The following is a 19,911-nucleotide window of genomic DNA, read 5'->3' on the forward strand; positions in this document are numbered from 1 at the left end:
CATAAGCTTTCATGAGCTACAGATCACTTCATTGATTAGGGGACTGGAAAATGATTAGGGGACTGGAACACATGACTTATGAGGAGAGGCTGAGGGAACTGGGATTGTTTAGTCTGCGGAAGAGAAGGATGCGGGGGGATTTGATAACTGCTTTCAACTACCTGAAAGGGGGTTCCAAAGAGGATGGATCTAGACTGTTCTCAGTGGTAGCAGATGACAGGACAAGGAGTAATGGTCTCAAGTTGCAGTGGGGGAGGTTTAGGTTGGATATTAGGAAAACCTTTTTCACTAAGAGGGTGGTGAAGCACTGGAATGCGTTACCTAGGGAGGTGGTGGAATCTCCTTCCTTTGAGGTTTTTAAGGTCAGGCTTGACAAAGCCCTGGCTGGGATGATTTAGTTGGGGATTGGTCCTGGTTTGGGCAGGGGACTAGATGACCTCCTGAGGTCCCTTTCAACCCTGATAGTCTGTGTTTCTATGATTCACGCTTTCAAACTCATTCTAGTCATTTCCAGCCATGGAGCAACTGAGCAAAATAGCCACTGACTGCTGTACAAAACTCTACAGGATTGTTGCTTGATGGATCAAAGTGAAAGGAGGAGAAGGACTTGATAAGATGCTTTGGATGTGATCCCTTTAAAACAAACATGGGGCCTGATTCTCTAATGCCTTACACATTGTTTAGTCATCAATTCCTGTGCTAAGTAAGTGCAAAGTGGATATAAAATACTTTCAAATCAGACTGGTTGTATTTTACACTCACTTTGTAAAGGGTTAAATGCACACACAAGGTGCAAAGCAGTGGAGAATCAGGTTCATGTACTTTGTTCAAACCTGGTGAAGCAGGACTGATATAGAAATGCAGGACGGGAAGAGACCTTGGTAGGTCATCTAGTCCAATCCCCTACACTGAAGCAGGATTAAGTATTATCTAGTTTTACCAGTTAATGTTCATTTTAACATGTTACAGCATTACTGCGCTATTATAAAATACACAGAGGGGCCCTAGCTAATCTAATCTCTGTTCTATCCCTTTTCTCAGTCCTCCCCTCTATGTTGCCTTTTTAAATTGTCAACTCATCAGGGCAGCGGGCCTGTTTTAAGACAAGTCTACACTACAGAATTAAGTCAACCTAAATTACGTTGATATACAGCCATGGCAGTAATTACATTGCTTTTGCATGTCGACACTACATTCCTAGTGTCGGCAGCACGGGGTCCCCATCAGAAGTGCTTGCATAAATTTAACTGATAGCATTGGGCATTGCGGTATGGTTTCTGAAAGGCAGCAACAGTTGATGTAAATAACACAGTGTCTACACTGACACTGCATCAACCTAACTACATCGACCTATGCCTCTTGTGGAGGTGGTGTTATTAAGTCAGAATAGTGGGCGAGTTACATTAGTGTGAGCTACATTTTAGTGTAGACGCTTAGAGAGTTAGAGCAACTTCCAGTTTTTTCACATCCTTCTTGTAGTGTGGGGCCCAAAACTGGACACAGTACTCCAGATGAGGTCTCACCAATGTCGAATAGAGGGGAATGATCACGTCCCTCGATCTGCTGGCAATACCCCTACTTATACATCCCAAAATGCCATTGACCTTCTTGGCAACAATGGCACACTGTTGCCTCATATAAAGCTTCTTGTCCACTGAAACCCCTACGTCCTTTTCTGCAGAACTGCTGCCTAGCCATTTGGTCCCTAGTCTGTAGCGGTGCATGGGATTCTTCCGTCCTAAGTGCAGGACTCCGCACTTGTCCTTGTTGAACCTCATCAGATTTCTTTTGGCCCAATCCTCTAATTTGTCAAGGTCCCTCTGTATCCTATCCCTGCCCTCCAGCGTATCTACCACTCCTCCCAGTTTAGTGTCGTCTGCAAACTTGCTGGGGGTGCAGTCCACGCCATCCTCCAGATCATTAATTAAGATATTGAACAAAACCGGCCCCAGGGCCGACCCTTGGGCACTCTGCTTGATGTAGATGTCCCAGTAGGTGTGTCAGTTAGAACTGCACCTGGACAGCATTAATTTCTGACAGGGTGGATGCCTGTTTAAAGGCAATAATTATTTCTTAGCTCAAAAAGGTGTTGTAAAGTGTCAATAGAACTAGATAGGTGTGCGTAAAAGGCTTTGATGATGCAAAGTACTACACAGTATGTAATATGGTGTCAGGAAGGGGTGACACCCCTTCTTAAGGGACTGAAGGTCCAAACCCACTGAAGCAACTCAATGAGAGTCTTCCAAGTGATTTCAATGGGCTTTGGAGCAGGTCCTAAAATTTTAGTGCAGCTGGAAAATTTTAACATTATTTTAAAATACCTCAGTTGTTGTGGGAGATAGAAGTGGAAATCTGGGCATATAACAGGCAGATCCAGCTCTGAATTACAGCCAGGCTGTGCATCTGCTTAGGTTGGCAAGACTAAGGGAGTGGAAGTGCTATCTATACACCTTACTTGGCACATAGAGAGCAGAAGGCTGACTGGTGCCCTGAGTCCACCCTCTGCAGCTCTCTCTCCCTTTCCCCACCTGTCTACAGTGCTCATGCTAGTGAAGGAGTTAGGTTTTTATACTTGAAGAAACCCAGTCTTGGTGGCACTTGCTCTGTCCCCCTGGTTCTGGGCTCTCCCTTTCACTAACCTCTCAGCTCAAATCCAGGTTGGCAAGAAAGGGAGGCTCAGCTGAAAATAACCAACCCCAGCCAACCTGGGCTGCAGCGTACAGAGCACCCTTCCCATTGAGCAGAGGGCTGCAGTTTCCTTCCCAACGAGGGCGCCCTCCTGATGATGACAGTGGATTGCTGTAGTTGCTTCTGGTGTGCAACAGAATAAGAAAGACCCTGGAATGGATTTTATTAAGACTGTGAATGATTTTGTGATGATACTTGCACGCCTGTGTGTGTATGTGTATAATTCTCTGTTTAAATTTTGTTCTGTGACTTTTTTTTACTCCTTAAACAGCTACATCGAGTGACTTTTCAGGGTTTGTCCGGTGACTTCCTGATATGTGGAGTAAAATGTAGGGCTGCCTGTGAAGATTTGATAAGCATTGCCTCGAACAAGTGATAGGCTCCTACACCAGTGGCCCGACACTAGATGTCAGCTGCCCAAGATGCTTGGACAGATAGCTTCTGGAGTGGATATGGTCTCTCCCTCTGGCCTTGGCTGAGCTGTCATCAGCACTTTTGAAACAATTGGTGGTTTCCCTTCTCCTAAATACTGGTTTAAACAATGGACTAACTGGGTGAAAGTTAATGGCTTATGATATATAGGAGGTCAGATTAGCAGGTCTAATGGTCCCTTCTGATTTTAAACTCTCTGAAAAAAATAATATATTTCTGTCCATTATTATCCCACTACCAGCCAATCCCTCAATGAACTAATTTTACATAAAAAGTGTGCATTCACTCAACTCCAGCCTCTACTGCAGCAGGAGAACACAGCTGCTTATTACTGTAATTTCAGCCTGAGTGATCCGTTTATACCAGCTTATATTTTCACCAAAAAGGGGGGTTTTCAGGGCAAAAACACCAGTGCTGTGCCTTGGAGAAGTTTTCTATGCTAAACATGTCAACAGAGAAATGCTTGGAGGCAGAAGCTAAGCCCTGGGTCTACACTGGGGGTGGGGGGGGCGGAATTGATCTAAGTTACGCAACTTCAGTTACGTGAGTAACATGGCAGAAGTTGACATACTTAGATTGACTTACTGTGGTGTCTTCACTGCAGTGAGTCGACTGCTGCCGCTCCCCCGTCAACTCTGCCTGCGCCTCTCGCGGCGGTGGAGTACAGGAGTCGACGGGACAGCATTTGGAGGTCGATTTATCGCATCTAGACTAGAGATGCTAAATCGATCCCCGCTGGATCAATCGCTGCCCGACAATCCGGCGGGTAGTGAAGACATACCCTAAGTCAAATATGGGCTAGTCTGCAGCCACAGGCTCTCATTCTCCCATTCAGAGGATATCTGTGGGCCTGTCTTTGCCCGTGAGTTACCACTAGCTGTAGGTTGTATCCGATTGACTCAACACTGGCCACACACAATTATGGAGCTCTGTAAAAAGCTGGATGAGTGCAATTGCAGTTGCTGGTACTAGAAGCTGCATGCAAATATGGGGAACAACTGTTGAATAAGTTATATGCAGTGATAGGGGAGGTCTGGTTCAGAAGCAGGGAATAGGTAGATGGCACTGGGTGAGAGAGGGTCCTGGCAGAATTGCAGGAAGACGTTGGCAGACTAGCAGTCCTTGAGTGTTCTGTTGCAGCACTAACCTGTATGCAGGCTGCAGAGAGGTGGTGTAAGCAGCTGAGCTCTCTCAATGTGTGTTCTATGCCCAACTCATGCTATTACCATCACCAGCTGGGAGACAGGAGTTGAGTTGCTGTGTATGGAGGGTGTCAAGTCGCTGGAACACTCGAGCTATAACGTGATAACTCATCAGTGAAGACAAACCAATAGTGGGAGGAGAGTTCCATGGATTCCACAGCCAGTAAGGAAAGTCCAGCAGGCATCAGATGACAAAGATGAGAGGCGAGATAACCTTTATTGATTTGGGTCATCAGTTGTTACTTTTGTCATCAATCAGCTAACTTGGTCCAGCTGCTGGAATTTAAAGGGAACAGCAGTTATAACCCATAGGTGCCAAATAATGGGACTCTATTGTCAGACGTAGGAAATCAGATGATGCCATTAGAATGATAACATGACTTGCAGAGACCCATGGTTACAGCAGAGGGCAGTACAGAGACTTGACACAGGATTACTTGCTGAAGTGCACCTGATTCCTCTCAGAAATAGAGTGACAGAAAGTAGCTACCACACCCGGTCTTTTCCACCAGGGAGTATTAACTCAGGTGACAGCATAATTTAGAAACAGGAAACTAATCAAGAAAATTGTCTGAGGCAATCAGGGGCAGTAGTTTAGTCCCGTAGCAGATGATTTATTATTACTCATTGGGTTTATCATGGTAATGCTTAGGGATCAGCTAAGATTGCCTCCCTCTCTCCCCCCCCCCCCCCGCCACCTCATACTAGTACTGTACAAACACTGAGGAGTAGACACGCCATACCTGGAAGATCTTACACTCTAGACCAGACAGACATTGGGTGCAGGGAAGGAGTATAGCACATAAGTAGCGTGAAGGTCTGAAAACATTCTAATGCCACAAGTTTTATTTAATGCTTTGTAAGGGATTTTGGTGCTTGGGGATTAGCTAAATCAGGGGTCTCAAAGTCCCAGCCTGAGGGCCGTCTGCGGCCTGAGAACCTCCCCACTGCGGCCCGCGGAGGAGAGACGCATGCAGACATGCTGCCGGCAATGTTGGCTGCAGGTGCCGCGCGCCGCAGCTCCCATTGGCTGGGGGACAGGGACAGAGATACCATCACTAGTCACCAGGCAAAGTCAGCCATGGAGGCAGCATCATTAGTTGCTGGGCAGAGTCAGCCATGGAGGCAGCGTCACTCCCCCTCCCCAATGAATATAAACAAGTCAAAATACCGACCACAGCTATCTGACGCACACCTTGCTGCAATCCTGAAGGTTTCAACTGCTCAGTCAGAGACCAAACATCAACAAACTGAAAGAACTGAAGCGTTGCCAGGTGTCTGGCAAACACTAAAAACTCTCTGGCAGGCAAAGAATTGTATAAAGTTGGATGACAGTTTTATTATTTCTAAGAAATTTGAAATAAATACAATATAAATGTTTTCTTTTCTGAACACCAACTTCAGTGACATTATTGGCCCGCTGGGAGGATTTGAGGACTGGCACTGGCCCTAAGGTAAATGGAGTTTGAGACCCCACAGCTGAATGGAAAAAAAACAACAAAGAAGGGAGGCGGGTGGGGAGAGAGGGGCAGGGGAGAAGACAAGGGCCAAGAGCATGCAGGGCTGGTGGAGTGAGACTGGGTGGGAGGGGGAATTTGGAGGGCATGGCCAAACAGCATAGCGGGGAGACTGTCCAGAGTGAAAATAGCAGCAAACTGCCTAACACCTTCATCAGTGTCCAACAGCCCCTTCTGCGGTGGCTGCTTGTGAGTGTCGCTGTGTTCCCTCTCCCCCCATAGCTCATGCCACCTCAGACGTTCTTCCATGGGCCGCCATAGGTTGGGGAAGGAAGATGACCCCAGAGGAGTGGGTGGTCACCCCTGGACATATGATGAGTCAGGAAATGGGCATTGAGATGCTGCTTGAAACCATGGAAGGCCTCTTAAGTTAATAATGACCCAGGCCCACTTTAGCTAGTGCAGCTGGGAGGTCTTTCCTCAAAACAGTGGGAAGCCTTGCTAGGAGAAAGGCCTGCCCGTCAGCCATGAAAGAGCATGGTTGAGTGCAGTAAGAGTCGGGCTGCAAGGTGTTAGCTTCTCCCAGCAGGATGATGATGATGAACACAATGGAACACTTTTCAATGAATGTCCAGGTGCTGCATGGACCAGATCCAATGGACCAGCTGCTTCAGCCTCCTGTGGCCCTTGTGCAGATACGAAGGGGTAGTAGGGAGGGGGAAAAACAAACAAACAAAAAAACCATGGATCCAGACTACTGAGGATTTCCCCAGCATGGGACAATCCCTGCACAGGGCCCTGCTGAGACCCTCTTTCCCCTTGGCTGTGGGGTGAGCATGGCTGGAAGAAATAGAGTATGGCTAGTGAGGCCCTACATCCATGGCTGCTGGAATGATCCCTGAGTGCTGCTGGCAGACTATGTGGTGTAGTGTGAATTTAGTGCTTGTGCAAATTTCTTGGTTGGAAGCCCTGGAAATGCAGCTCTTTATTCTCAACAGGAGACTTTGAGAATGGGCAGCAGCAACCCAAGTTTCCCCACAGAGGCCCATCAATGTGACTCATACCTGCCCTGGAGGAATCATTTCGAGGAGTTGAGTAGTTGAGTTTCCATGCCAATTCCTTCCTTGGGGGTCTCTGCTAAGACATCTCCCAGCAGTGACAATCATCATAGGAATGTTTGCGATATGGATACTCATCTGCTGAAAGTAGACTGAGACCATCAGTGTCTTTTCAGGCTTCCAAGAAGACCTCAACTTCTAAAGGTATGGGGATGCCTGACCTAAGGCCTTGTCTACACCAAAGGGAAAAGGCGATCTAAGCTATGCAATTTGAGTTATGTGCATAGTGTAACTCAAATTGATGTAGCTTAGATCTACTTACCGTGGGGTCCACACTACGAGATGTCGATAAAAGACCCTCTCCCGTCAACTACCCTTACTCTTCTTGATCAGGTAGAATATAAGAGTCGACGGGAGAGTGATCGGTGGTCAATTTAGCAGGTCTTCACTAGACCCGCTAAATTGACCGCTGATGCATCGATCACCCGATATCGGTAGACAAGCCCTAAGCTATGACTGCCCACCACATCTGTGTTGGCATGGAATGGCCAAATGGATATTTTTTACCTTAACATGCCCCTGTTTCAAATTCAATTATTCTGTCTGTGTCTGAAATCAAGATCATGGTGGGTGCAAATGATAGGAATAAATGCCATATCAGAAATACTCCAGATGTGGCATGTGCTACTGGGGACAAGAATAAACTTACTGGGCCAGATTTTCAAACTCGGTTGCCAGACATCTAAACTGTTCAGCTGAAGTGGGATCTTACATACATGTTTCCCTTTGACATATACTTCCATAGATATAAAGAGAAATTATCTGAATGTTGTTCTGCCCATCTCCAGCTGACACTGCTTGATTTTTTTTCTCTGGCATTAGTTGTCAGCTGGTTGTGAGGCAAGAGCTAGAGGATTTACCCTAGATGTACAGGTAGGAGGAGAAAGGTCATTCCCTTTTGTGGAGGAGTTTGACATTTTGAAATCTGCTTTCATTCTGAATTGGAATGAAAACCAAAAACTCCAAAATTCTTTCTGAAAGAAGAAGGATCCTGACATGGGCAGTCTGCTGGGCTGGCTGCCCTGAAGTTGCAGGTCCTGGAAGTCGATGCGATGCAAGGCAGGGAGCTTGGGAGCCAGCACTGCCCAGTTCCCTACTAGCCAAGCTACAGAGGAGGGTGGGTCCATAAGCAGGGTACTACCCTAGGACTTGGGAGAGCTGGATTTAATTCCCTGCTCTGCTAGACTTCCTGTGATCTTGGCATAGCATCCCCATGCAAGCTTTTGCCTCAGTTCCCATCTGTAAAATGGAGCCAATAACAGTACTTCTCTATCTCACAAGAGTGTTGTGAGGATAAATCCATTAAAGATTCTGAGGGGCTCAGATACTACAGTGCTAGGGGCCATATGAGTACCTAAGATAGATTTGGGAGCCAGAGATTCCAGGCTGATAGCTCCCCCCCAGGTTGGCTGCTGAGTGAGCATGCTGGCAGGAAATCAGACAGGTTTCTGATGGAATTCCAATTTCAGTGTAGGTCTGAGTGAAGCTTACTGTAACAGAGGAGGGTCAATTTAGATAAGCAATGATTCTGTGTAATTAACAGGAGTCAGGGGACATGAACCTGTTTCAGATATTTACAGGTCTGTGGTGTGCAGTTCCATCATTACATCGTTCACAGCTTCAGAGCCAAATTCTCTTCTCAGTAACAACTGAACAACTCTGTTAAAGTCAATGAATTTGCACCAATGTAACTGAAGAGAATTTGCCTGTTTATTTATGATAAGCCTGAATAGAGAGGAGACAGGAGCTGGTTATAAGTACATTAGCTTCTGGCCTTGGATACCAAAGTAACGTGTGTGGGATACAAGCCTGAACAGAATGTGGCTTATATAGGGACTCCACTTCTATTTCTGTCACCTGTGGGTAATGCTGGCATACAGCTCACTCTCTTGTCCATTTAACTAGGCTTAAAATAATGACGCAGCAAGAACAGCAGCACAGGCTGTAAAACTGCACTGAAGTCTGCTAGAAAGCTAGAAGAAAACTGCCATTTATAAATATTAGAAGCAGAGAGTGAAGAAAAAAAAAAAAAGACACCCACCACATACAGAGTTATTGCCACATCCAATTTTTGCACCTTGGTTTGCACTTTGATGTAAATATGAACTAACTGAATGTCCTATTTAAGGAAAGCATAGTGTAAGGAAGATTCTCCAGAATGAGTCAAAGTGAGGCTTAATTTAAGGTTATTTCAAGTAGATTACTGAAGACGATTTCTGATAGTGTCTAACTGACCTCAGTTTATTTACATGCAGTAGTATGTGATTCACAGATGAAAGCCCATAGAAAGGATTGCACTGAGGAATATCACTCTGCTACAAAAGCATCCCCATCCAAGCTTGTTGTATGTGGTGCTGTCTGAATTCTCTCAGTAATCTGGGGCCATGTTCTTTCATCCATAGGAGAAATATTTCTCCACTTAATAGGCTATGGCCTTATCATTCCTTCTAAGGCACGAACATTCATGCACTGTCACAACATTGTTCCCTATGCCCTTCCCCCTACGTAGAGTGTACTAGTGGGTTAATGAACCACAGCTAAAGAGATTAGGAATAATTCCAGAAAGACATCCACAAGCAGATCCTCCTTGGGTAGGTATTTTCAGTGGGTCAAGGGAGCAATTCAGGCCTCTGTAATTTACAGTGTTGCTTTTACCCCAGTTGCCTACAGACAAGCTTAGAAATTAACAGCAGTTTTCTTCTACCAGAGTTCTGCAATATCAACAACAAGCAATTGATTCTCCCAGTAGAATAGAGGTGTGAGTTAGGGATCTAAGATCAGTGTCATTTTCATTGGCAGCACCCTGTGTTCCTAGTGTTTTAAAGAAAAGAAAAAATCCCCCACAAAAAACACACTTTAAATTGTTTTCTGTAGTGACCCACTTTGGTCATCTTAAGGAGGGCCACCATAATAAACCCATTAGAGCCAAAGGTATAGTCATTTATGCTAGTGTAAGAGAGCAGGAAGTAGTGAGGTCAATGGGTTTACATGTTTATACTCGTACAAGGAAATTCACACCCTTTGGGTGGAGACAGAAAAGGAGAACAAGACACCAGAGCAATGTGTTCTCTGCTTTGCCTGCCCTCACCCTGAGCACTGCACTGCTCTCCTAAGTGCATGATCATCACCCTTATAGCAAAACACTCTGGCGAGGTGCTCCACCATATGGCATGTACCTACCTGGAGGTTAACAGGCTAGAAATTCACCGGACCCTTACTAGAATGCAGGATTTGGGATCTATGCCAAGTACCATGCTATAGCAGGGACCATGTTAAAATGAAATTACTGTATACAGTAAATGCCTCCTCCATAAAGTGTAGAAAACCTTAGAAAATAAACTCCTACTTGAAGGAAACAATAAATGAAAAAAAATGTTGCTTTATTAAAGATTTAAAGTAGACATTACAATAAATTACTCTAGTTTTTCTTTAAAAAGTTGGTGAGTTGCTTTTGCTTCTTGCTGCTGTGCCACTTCCGCTTAGCAAACTCCAAAAGACTACATAGTGCATAATTTTTATAGGCTCAATGTCTTGTGTCTCAAACCATCTCAAAGCAGTCTAGGCCGGCTATGGTCGCAGTTGACATTGGAACTACGTCCACTTCATCTTCCTCGGCGAAGGCCAATTCTTCAGCTTCTGGAATGTTGTTTGGTCATACAGCCTGAAGAATTTGGTCATCCGTTAGACTTTCAGCAATGGGACAAAATTCTTCTGCTTCATCGTCGCCTCTTATCCAGGACTCGATATTGTGTCAGAACAGTTACCCCAAGCCCGGAGAGTTGCTGGCACAGCTCCTGCATCCACTCCATGTCTGTTTTTCCAACTTCCTCCTCCATAAATTCCTCAAAGTCAAATTCCTCCTCAGACTGTGTTCAGTTTTCTTCATTTTCTTCCAGGAGCGGGTGACCAAACAACTAAGTCCCACCATCCAACAGCAGTTTATCATTTCAGCATGTAATAAATTCCAGGAATCGCCGCCACTGTAAAAGAAGTCTTTTATAGTCAACTTCTTCAGAAAAATCGGTGACAGACAACTTGCTATCATTTGTCGTACCAAGTTCCATCGATAGTGCTGCTTAAAAAAGGCAATAACACCTTGTTCAAGCAGCTGGATTTTGGAAGTTGTGATTTTAGGTAAGTATTCAACCCATATTTTACCATCACGAGTTCCGAGTCTTTTGGCCAGAGGATGTGCTGGACAGTTGTCTAGCAAAAGAAAGGCCTTTTCTTCTAAGCCTTTTGCCTGCAAATGCTTTCGCACAGAAGGGACAAATTTGATGAAGAACCATTGTTAAAAAAAAAAACAAAAACACACAACTCGTCATCCAGGAATTTTTGGAGTTCTTGTACTAAAACGGCAGGCAATTCACATTTACGTGATGAAAGCACCAAGGCATGTGAGACTTTCCAATGCACAATGGTTTTAATTTATGCTTGCCTGTTGCATTCACACAAGACAATAAAGTAAGGTGATCTTTTGCCTGTTTATATCTTCTTTCTGTTCATCTGTTCTGACAACCAGGGTTTTATTGGGCAACACTTTATAAATTCCTGTTTCATCTGCATTGTAAACCTGTTCCTCTGAGTAACCCTCTGCCTGTAAAATTTCCCTCAGCTTCGCAGAGTACGACTGCGTGGCATCAGCAGAGCATTTTTCTCCCGAAACTGCAGTCTGAGAGATTGTGTCTTTTCTGACATCGCCATAGCCAACCTGAACTCGCCTTAAAATTGCTGAATTCACCATTAAGTTCCCTGTTGAATTTTTCTACTTGCATGGCTATAAGCAGACCAGAGATTGGAATGCCTTTCTGCTGTTCTTGCACAAACCATATGTACACTGCAGAATCAAGATCTGCATCATTTGCTAAACGGGCTTGTTTTCTTTGAAGACCATGCTCTTCATCCAGGTTATGAATGAAAGTTCCAAGCTTGTCAGCATTCTTTAGCCATCCACAAAAGGTGGATTCGTTAATGCCAATATTGCGGCTAATCTTTGCCTGGGTTTTGCCATTTCTAATTTGTTCAAAAGCATCCCATTTCTCCTGCACTGAGTAAGCCTTCCTTTTGCCTGACATTTTTGACCCTTCCTAAAGATAAATACTATACCTGTAAATTTTTGTTACATTACATGTGTATGGCATTCTAGGCCTACAGCAATCGTCTTAGGGCTTATCTACACTACCACGTGGGGTCGATCTAAGATACGCAACTTCAGCTACGTGAATAGCTGATGCTCTCCCATTGACTGTGCTTGCGCTCCTCATTCTGGTGGAGTATTAGAGTCGACAGGAGAGTGTTCAGCAGTCAATTTATCACATCTATAGTCAAAACTGTACAGTACTTAACTTTGGGATCCATGCCCGTGATCATGTTATATCCGAATTCACGTTATATAGATGTGCGTTCTAGCGAGGGTCCAGTGTATGATGCCATAATCCTGGCTCCCCTCTAACCCAGGCAGAAGCCATTCTGCAAGCTCTCTATGACAGGGGCTGCAAAGGGGTAGTCTGTGGTGAAGCTAGAATGGTAGTGGGTATGGGCCATGTGTTTTTTGCTTGTATAGCCCCTAACCAGGGAATAGCTCCTAGGTCAGTGATGGGCAACCCGTGGCCCATCAGAGTAATCTGCTGGCAGCCTGCAAGACAGTTTGTTTACATTGACCGTCCGCAGGCACGGCCGCCTACAGCTCCCAGTGGCTGCAGTTCGCTGTTCCCGGCCAATGGAGCTTTTTTGTTTAACATGTCTGTTAAAGCAAAACAGGAATTTCCACCAGACAGAATTTGGCTGTAGGGTTTGTTTTGAAGTTTAACTGAAGTATGTTAAAGCAGGAAAAGTGGAAAAAAAAACTCTCAGCATGTAAAAAAAAAAAAAAAAAAAAATCAAGGTTCACCAAGTGCTATAGGTCATTGGCAAAAATCTTTACAAGACACTCACATATAAACTTTCACTCCATTACACCAGGTTACAGTGTTTGTCTTTTATTCAGAAGACCTTATTAATATTCTAGCTTTTTCCTTATACTAGCGGAGACATTTCTTCATGCTAATTCCAGAGAGCTCCTAGTTTCATACCATTTTGTCATTTTCAGTCTACAGTTTAAAAAAACCCAAGACAGTTCCATGACTATCTACAGTACAAGAAACAATTCATTTGAGAAATGAAAAGATAAGGTTATTTTCATAATAGCTATGATTTTATAACATTGGCAGTATGCAATATGTGACAAAGCTCTGTCCTTGTCTCTGGGGGTCCCGCATTTCCTGGCGGATTTCACTAGCCTCAGAGGTTCACTGTGAGCCTCCACATAACCCGTCTCTCTCTAGAGAGAAGGGTCACAGTCTACTGAGACATTTTCATCATAAGCAAGTGAGAGAGGTGAGGAGAAGCTATCCTCCCTTGCACAGCTCTGTTGTCTCCCAGTCTCAGCGATCAATCAGGGAGGGGGAAAAGGGGGAGCCCTGGCCCACCCTCTACTCCAGGCTCCAGCCCAGGGACCCTAATAGTATCAGCTATGGAGCTGACCTTTTAGAAACAAGACACATACAATTCTCTGAGCTTCTTCCCCCCACAGCAGCTCCCACTTCCTCAGGCTCCACTTCACTCTTACCTAAGGATCTCCTTCCTTGTGCCTGATATGGTGTGTACTGCTCAGTCTCTCCAACCACACAACTTCCTCCCACAGCTCCTGACATCTGCACCCACCTGACCAACTGGGAAGCTTTTAACTAGTTTCAGCCAGTCTCTGATTGGCTTCAGGTGTCCCAATCAACCTAGCATTCTCCCTGCCTTCTGGAAAGTTCTTAATTGGCCCTACATGTCTTAATTGACCTGGAGCAGCTGCCATTTAACTTATCCAAGTACCAGGGATTTGTTTAGCCTGGAGCTAATTTATCTCTCACTACTTTTCTATAGACATATGGCCTTGCCCCATCACAAATGTAAAATGTTAATAGAATTATTTACAGCACGTGTACTAGATGTTTAAAGTTGATATACTTTATTAAAATGACATTGGAGATTACATCTGCTTTTCTGGTAAAAACAAAGAAAAAAACCACACTACTCACACACACACACTCACTATCACACTCTAAATAACACGGAATTTCAGACCTTACAAAAATACTTGTGAATTCATAACTAAGGTAAGTAAAATCATCTTGTAATACTAGAATATCTTGCCTGGAAAAAGTTTGTTCTTATTGCTATTGAATGTATAGTTTTCAGGACTGAAATCTGCATAAAAGGCTAGTTTCACAAAGGGACTCAGGTGCTTTACTGCCTCTTTAGGTGCTTATGACCAACCACAAAAGCACCATTCAGCTACTGCTTAACCTTGAAGGTGTCTAGATTTCCACCTGACAGCTAATGAGCTGCTTGGAGCCCTACCTTACACCTAAGGCATAGCAGGATTCTCAAACTAGGTGTTTCCCTGCCCATCTCTCCAGAGACCAATTTGGTAAACACGCCTAGAGCATGCCTAACCTGCACAAGAGACAGTCAGGAATTTTGGGGCCTGGCTAGCAAGTGTGTACTCCTCCAAATACCCAAGAGACCAGTGGTTAGGGCACTCACCTGGAATGTCAGAGACCTGTTTTTAAATCTGGGTTTCAGTCCCTGCTCCACCCAGGTCTCCCATGTCTGGTAAGAATGCCCTAGCCACCAGGCTATTGGGTATTTGGGGATGAGTTGTGGTCTACAAGGTGTTTGCTTCTCCCAACAGGATTACTATTATTGTTAACACTTCAGTTTCATAGAGCACTTTTCATCTTCAAAGTACAACAAATGTCCACGTTCCATAGCGCTTTCAGTGTAGATACTAGTGCAAAAGGAGGGGATCTCCTGTCACTGTAGTTAATTGACCTCCTTGACAGGCAGTAGTATTCTTCCATTGACCTAGCGCTATCTACACCAGGATTTTAGCCCTGGTCTACACTTGGGGGGGGCGAGGGGGGAGGGGGAGGAAGAGAAGAGGGGGGAATTGATCTAAGTTATGCAACTTCAGCTACGTGAACAAACATAGCTGAAGTTGATATACTTAGATTGACTTACTGTGGTGTCTTCACTGCGGTGAGTCAACTGCTGCCACTCCCCTGTCAACGGGAGAGCGCTCAGGGATGTGTGTGTTGATTTATTGTGTCTGGAATAGATGTGATAAATCGATCCCCGCTGGATTGACCGCTGCCCGCCAAGATAGCAGGTAGTGAAGACATACCCTAAGTCAGCTTAACTATGTGGATTTTTCATACCCCTGAGCGACATAGCTGGGTCAACATAACTTTAGTGTAGATCAGGCCTCAGTCTCTTTTTGAAACAGGTCCCCTTTGTATAAATAATCAGTAGGCCCATGAGAGATCGAATCTACAGCCCACTGGTGAGGATGTTTACCTGATCTGGTCTCCCACCTTTCAGGGGAGATCAGGCAGAACAGGGATTTGAAAAACAAAACAAAAAAAAAAAAAAAACAGGTCTCTCGTCCCAGACGAGTGCCTTAACCCTGTTGGGCAATTGGCTATAATGGGTTCTGTATTGTTCTCATTATGAAAAAGGTCTGACCTGGCTTAGGCACCTAACTCCAGGAGAGGGTTCAGGGCCAAGAATCCCAAATGGAGTTAGGGTCCAAATCCTTAAAGATGCTTAGGCACCTAAACCCCTGCCTTTTTCCTCTGCATTTCACGTCTGGCTAGCTGAGGCAGCTCCCCACTCAGCATGCAGGCTTCTGAGAATCCTCTTCTTGCTCACCGTACTCTCCTCATGCACTGGCAGCAGGGTCCCTAGGTGTTGCCTAACTCCGAAGTCCCTTCTGTGACTCTAGCCTTGAGTTACTAGTGAGTTTTTGCTCATCATAGTTGCCTTAAGGATATTCTTATGAAGACAGTTTCCTATTTAATCCTTATATACTTTTCACATTTTTATGCTGCTTTGACTCTTTTGAACTAAGTGTTTAATTCCCACCTGACATTACATATTAAACCTTCACCCCACTTTATTGTTTAATGTAGCTGATTTCATTTGCAGCTTTGTAAGAGGAATATTCACTCCACACCAAGTGACTCCTCACATTTGCATCACCTTAGCTGCTTGGAAATCCCGAGACTGTGTTGTGACAGCTATCAGATATTAGCTCATTCATTTCATTTTGTTTAGTTTCCTCTTTAGTTTCATGGTTGTGGTGATGTCTTGGAGATGCTGCTCTTCGAGACTTTCTGAGGAAAACCTTTACCAGCAGATAGCAAAATTCAGCCACGTTTAACAAAATGCAAATACCAGACACAGCGATCATGAAAATAGTGAACACCGTCTTTTCAGTGGGTCGAGAAACAAAACAGTCCACTGTGTTGGGGCAAGGCCACGCATTGCACTTCACTAGGCGTGGCATTCGGAAGCCATCATACATGAAGTAAAACGCATACATAAAAAGGGCTTCAAAGATCATTCTGAAGAATATGCTGCTGGTGTAGGTCCACCACAAGGGACCCTGAATATGAAATCTTTGTGCTTTTATTTCTTCAATGTCTTTATATTCGCAGGTTTTCCCTCCATTTCTGAGCTGCTTTTTCTTCTCGTTTCTTCTGTATGCAACGTGCATGGCCACGAGAAGTGCAGGAGTTGAGACAAAGATGAGCTGAAGGGCCCACAGTCGAATGTGAGAGATGGGGAAAAAGTGGTCATAGCAAACATTTTTGCATCCCGGTTGCAGAGTGTTGCAGACAAAATCATTTTGTTCGTCTCCCCAGACTTCCTCTGCAGCCACCACAAGGATCATAACACGGAAAATGAACATGACGGTGAGCCAGATCTTTCCGATACTGGTGGAGTGTTTGTTTACACCTCCTAAAATGGCCTGTAGTGTTCCCCAGTCCATTGTCTCGTTTGAATCCTTTGACCTAACAAGACAAAATTAATACACCAAATGATTAGAAAATCAATGCCATAAAACTTGTGATACAAGACATATAATGGCAGAATATTCATGGGCTACAGTAACTGTTTCACAGCTTTTTGGCATATCATTGTCTTACATTGTCACTACAAGTAGCCATAAAGGTCAAAAGGGATTGTCTGCATGCTGTTTGACCACCTCCATTCCAGCACTTGTGTAGATATGTAAATAATAAACTAAGCTCTGTCACTGATTTTCTATTTCACTGGGAAGCTTATGTGCAAGGCCCAAGAATTCTGCTTCACCCAGCAGAGGGGGGACATTGGTGTCAGAAGAATACCTTCTGTCACTTCTCCAAAGCACTTCATGCTGCTAAGAGATCATATTTTAGCTCTGTACTAAGATAGCGGATTTGTGTAATCCATGAATTCTAATTTTCTGATTCAAACAGAAAGAACTGATAATGGTAGTTGTGTTATCATGCACCAAATCTCAAATCACTGCCTGCAACACACTACAAAAGAACAAGTTAACTTTATGGATACAAACCAGTTTACGCCCCCTAGTAGTTCATCCTTCTGAAGAGGATAAATGGAGCACTATGAAGTTATAGTGTGAAGTCTTTTGGAGGAGACCTCAAAAGACATGATTCCTGGTCTGCTCTACATAGACATAAAAGGTCTTTTTTAAAAATTATATTTATATAAAAAATTACATTAAAGATGTTTTAAGTACATCAGAAGCAGAAAGCCTGCTAAACAACCAGTGGGGTGATTGGACAATTGAGATGCTAAAGGAGCACTCGAGGACGATAAGGCCATTGTGGAGAAATTAAATTAATTCTTTATATTGGTCTTCACGGCTGAGGATGTATGAGAGATTCCCAAACCTGAACCATTCTTTTTAGATGACAAATCTGAGGAACTGTCCATGATGTGGTTGATGTGTCATTAGAGGAGGTTTTGGAACAAATTGATGAACTAAACAGAAATAAGTCACCAGGACCAGATTGTATTCACCCAAGAGTTCTGAAGGAACTCAAATGTGAAATTGCTGAACTACTAACTGTAGTCTGTAACCTAACATTTAAATAAGCCTCTGTACCAAATGACTGGAGTATAGCTAATGAGATGCCAGTTTTTAAAAAGGGCTCCAGAAATGATCCCAGCAGTTACAGGCCAGTAAGCTTGACTTCAGTATCAGGCAAACTGGTTGAAACTATTGTAAAGAACAAAATTGTCAGACACATAGATGAACATATTTTGTTGGGGAAGAGTCAACATGTTTTTTGCAAAGGGAAATTATGCCTCACCAATTTACTAGAATTCTTTGAGGGGGTCAACAAGCATGTGGACAAGGGGATCCAGTGGATATAGTGTACTTAGATTTTCAGAAAGCCTTCGACAAGGTCCCTCACCAAAGGCTCTTAAGCAAAGTAAGAGGGAAGTCTTCTCATGGATTGGTAACTGGTTAAAAGATAGGAAACAAAGAGAATAAATGGTCAGTTTTCAGAATGAAGAGGGGTGAACAGTGATGTCCCCCAGAGATCTGCACTGGGACCAGTCCTATGTAACATATTCATAAATGGTCTGGAAAAAGGTACAAACAGTGAGGTGGCAAAATTTGCAAAGAATATAAAACTACTCAAGATAGTTAAGTCCCAGGAAGACTGCAAAGAGCTATAAAAGGATCTCACAAAACTAGGTGACTGAGCAACAAAATGGCATTCAACAAAAATGAAATTCAACGTTGATAAATGCAAAGTTATGCACAGTGGAAAACATAATCCCAACTATACATATAAAATCATGGGGTTTAAAATCGCTGTTACCACTCAAGAAAAAGATCTTGGAGTCATTGTGGATAGTTCTCTGAAAACATCCACTCAATGTGCAGCCGTAGTCAAAAAAGTGAACAGAATGTTGGCCATCATTAAGAAAGGGATACACAATAAGACAGACAATATCATATTGCCTCTACAGAAATCCCTGGTATGCCCACATCTTTAATGCTGCGTGCAGATGTGGTTACCCCATCTCAAAAAAAGATATACTGAATTGGAAAAGGTTCAGAAAACAGCAACAAAAATGATTAGGGGTATGGAACGGATTCTGTTTGAGAAGAGATTAATAAGACTGGGACTTTTCAGCTTGGAAAAAGGATGACTAAGGGGGGGAATATGATAGAGGTCTATAAAATCATGACTGGTATGGAGAAAGTAAATAAGGAAGTGTTATTGGCTCCTTCTCATAGCACAAGAACTAGGGGTCAACAAATGAAATTAATAGGCAGCAGCTTTAAAACAAAAAAAGAAGTATTTCTTCACACAGCACACAGTCAACCTGTGAAACTCCTTGCCAGAGGATGTTGTGAAGGTCAAGACTATAACTGGGTTCAAAAGAGAACTAGATAAATTCATGGAGGATAGGTCCATCAATGGCTATTTGCCAGGATGGGCAGGGACAGTTTTCCCTAGCCTGTTTGCCAGAAGCTGGGAATGAGCAACAGGGTATGGATCACTTGATGATTACCTGTTCCGTTCATTCCCTCTGGGGCACCTGGCATTGGCCACTGTCGGAAGACAGGATACTAGGCTAGATGCACTTTTGGTCTCACCCAGTATGGCCGTTCTTATGTTCTAGGGGTTTAACCTGATGTCCTGCACCAAACTTTCTCCTCCCCCCTCTGCTGTGCAAAGCGCTGTCCACTTGGCTGCCAACCTCCCTTCGTTTAAGTGTAGCACATAAAGTTCTGGGCAAATTCTATCTCAAAGGATCGTCCAACACACCATATAAATGTATGATATTATGCTATAATCCTCAAGGGACACCCAAAGTAACTGGGGTTTCAGATAATCAGGGGAGCTGGCTTAGAAGAATTTAAAGTTTGTGACCCTGAGCAGGGACTTCAAAGCCTGTTGGCCAGTATCCTCAGAGAGGCTAGCCAGCTCCGCAGCTCTGTGACAAAGTATTTTTGCCATTCTGTGCTACTGAGATTTTTAGCCATAAGCATCTTCATGTCCTGCTGAGTCAGGCAGCCACCAGGAAAGCCAACCAGCTCCACTACCTAATAGCACTAAGCTGATAAGTGTCATATCACCAACACTAACGTCAGGAACTTTTCAAACAGTG

General features: G+C 44.0%; 1 protein-coding gene across 5 annotated transcripts in view; it reads right to left on the reverse strand.

Annotated features, from left to right (window-relative positions):
* Positions 1–12,859: 12,859 nt before the first annotated feature.
* Positions 12,860–19,911, reverse strand: part of LOC311514693 (gap junction beta-6 protein) — a 73,729-nt gene continuing 66,677 nt past the window's right edge. For all 5 annotated transcript variants that reach the window (XM_084617332.1, XM_084617331.1, XM_084617335.1 and 2 more), the window contains exon 2: positions 12,860–16,784. In XM_084617332.1, coding sequence (XP_084473458.1) covers positions 15,971–16,784 — 814 coding nt within the window. In that variant the 3' untranslated portion in view covers positions 12,860–15,970. The remainder of the gene's footprint in view (positions 16,785–19,911) is intronic.

The sequence above is a fragment of the Lepidochelys olivacea genome, assembly GCF_965140295.1.
Source record: "Lepidochelys olivacea isolate rLepOli2 genome assembly, chromosome: 1".
Taxonomy (NCBI): Eukaryota; Metazoa; Chordata; order Testudines; family Cheloniidae; genus Lepidochelys; species Lepidochelys olivacea.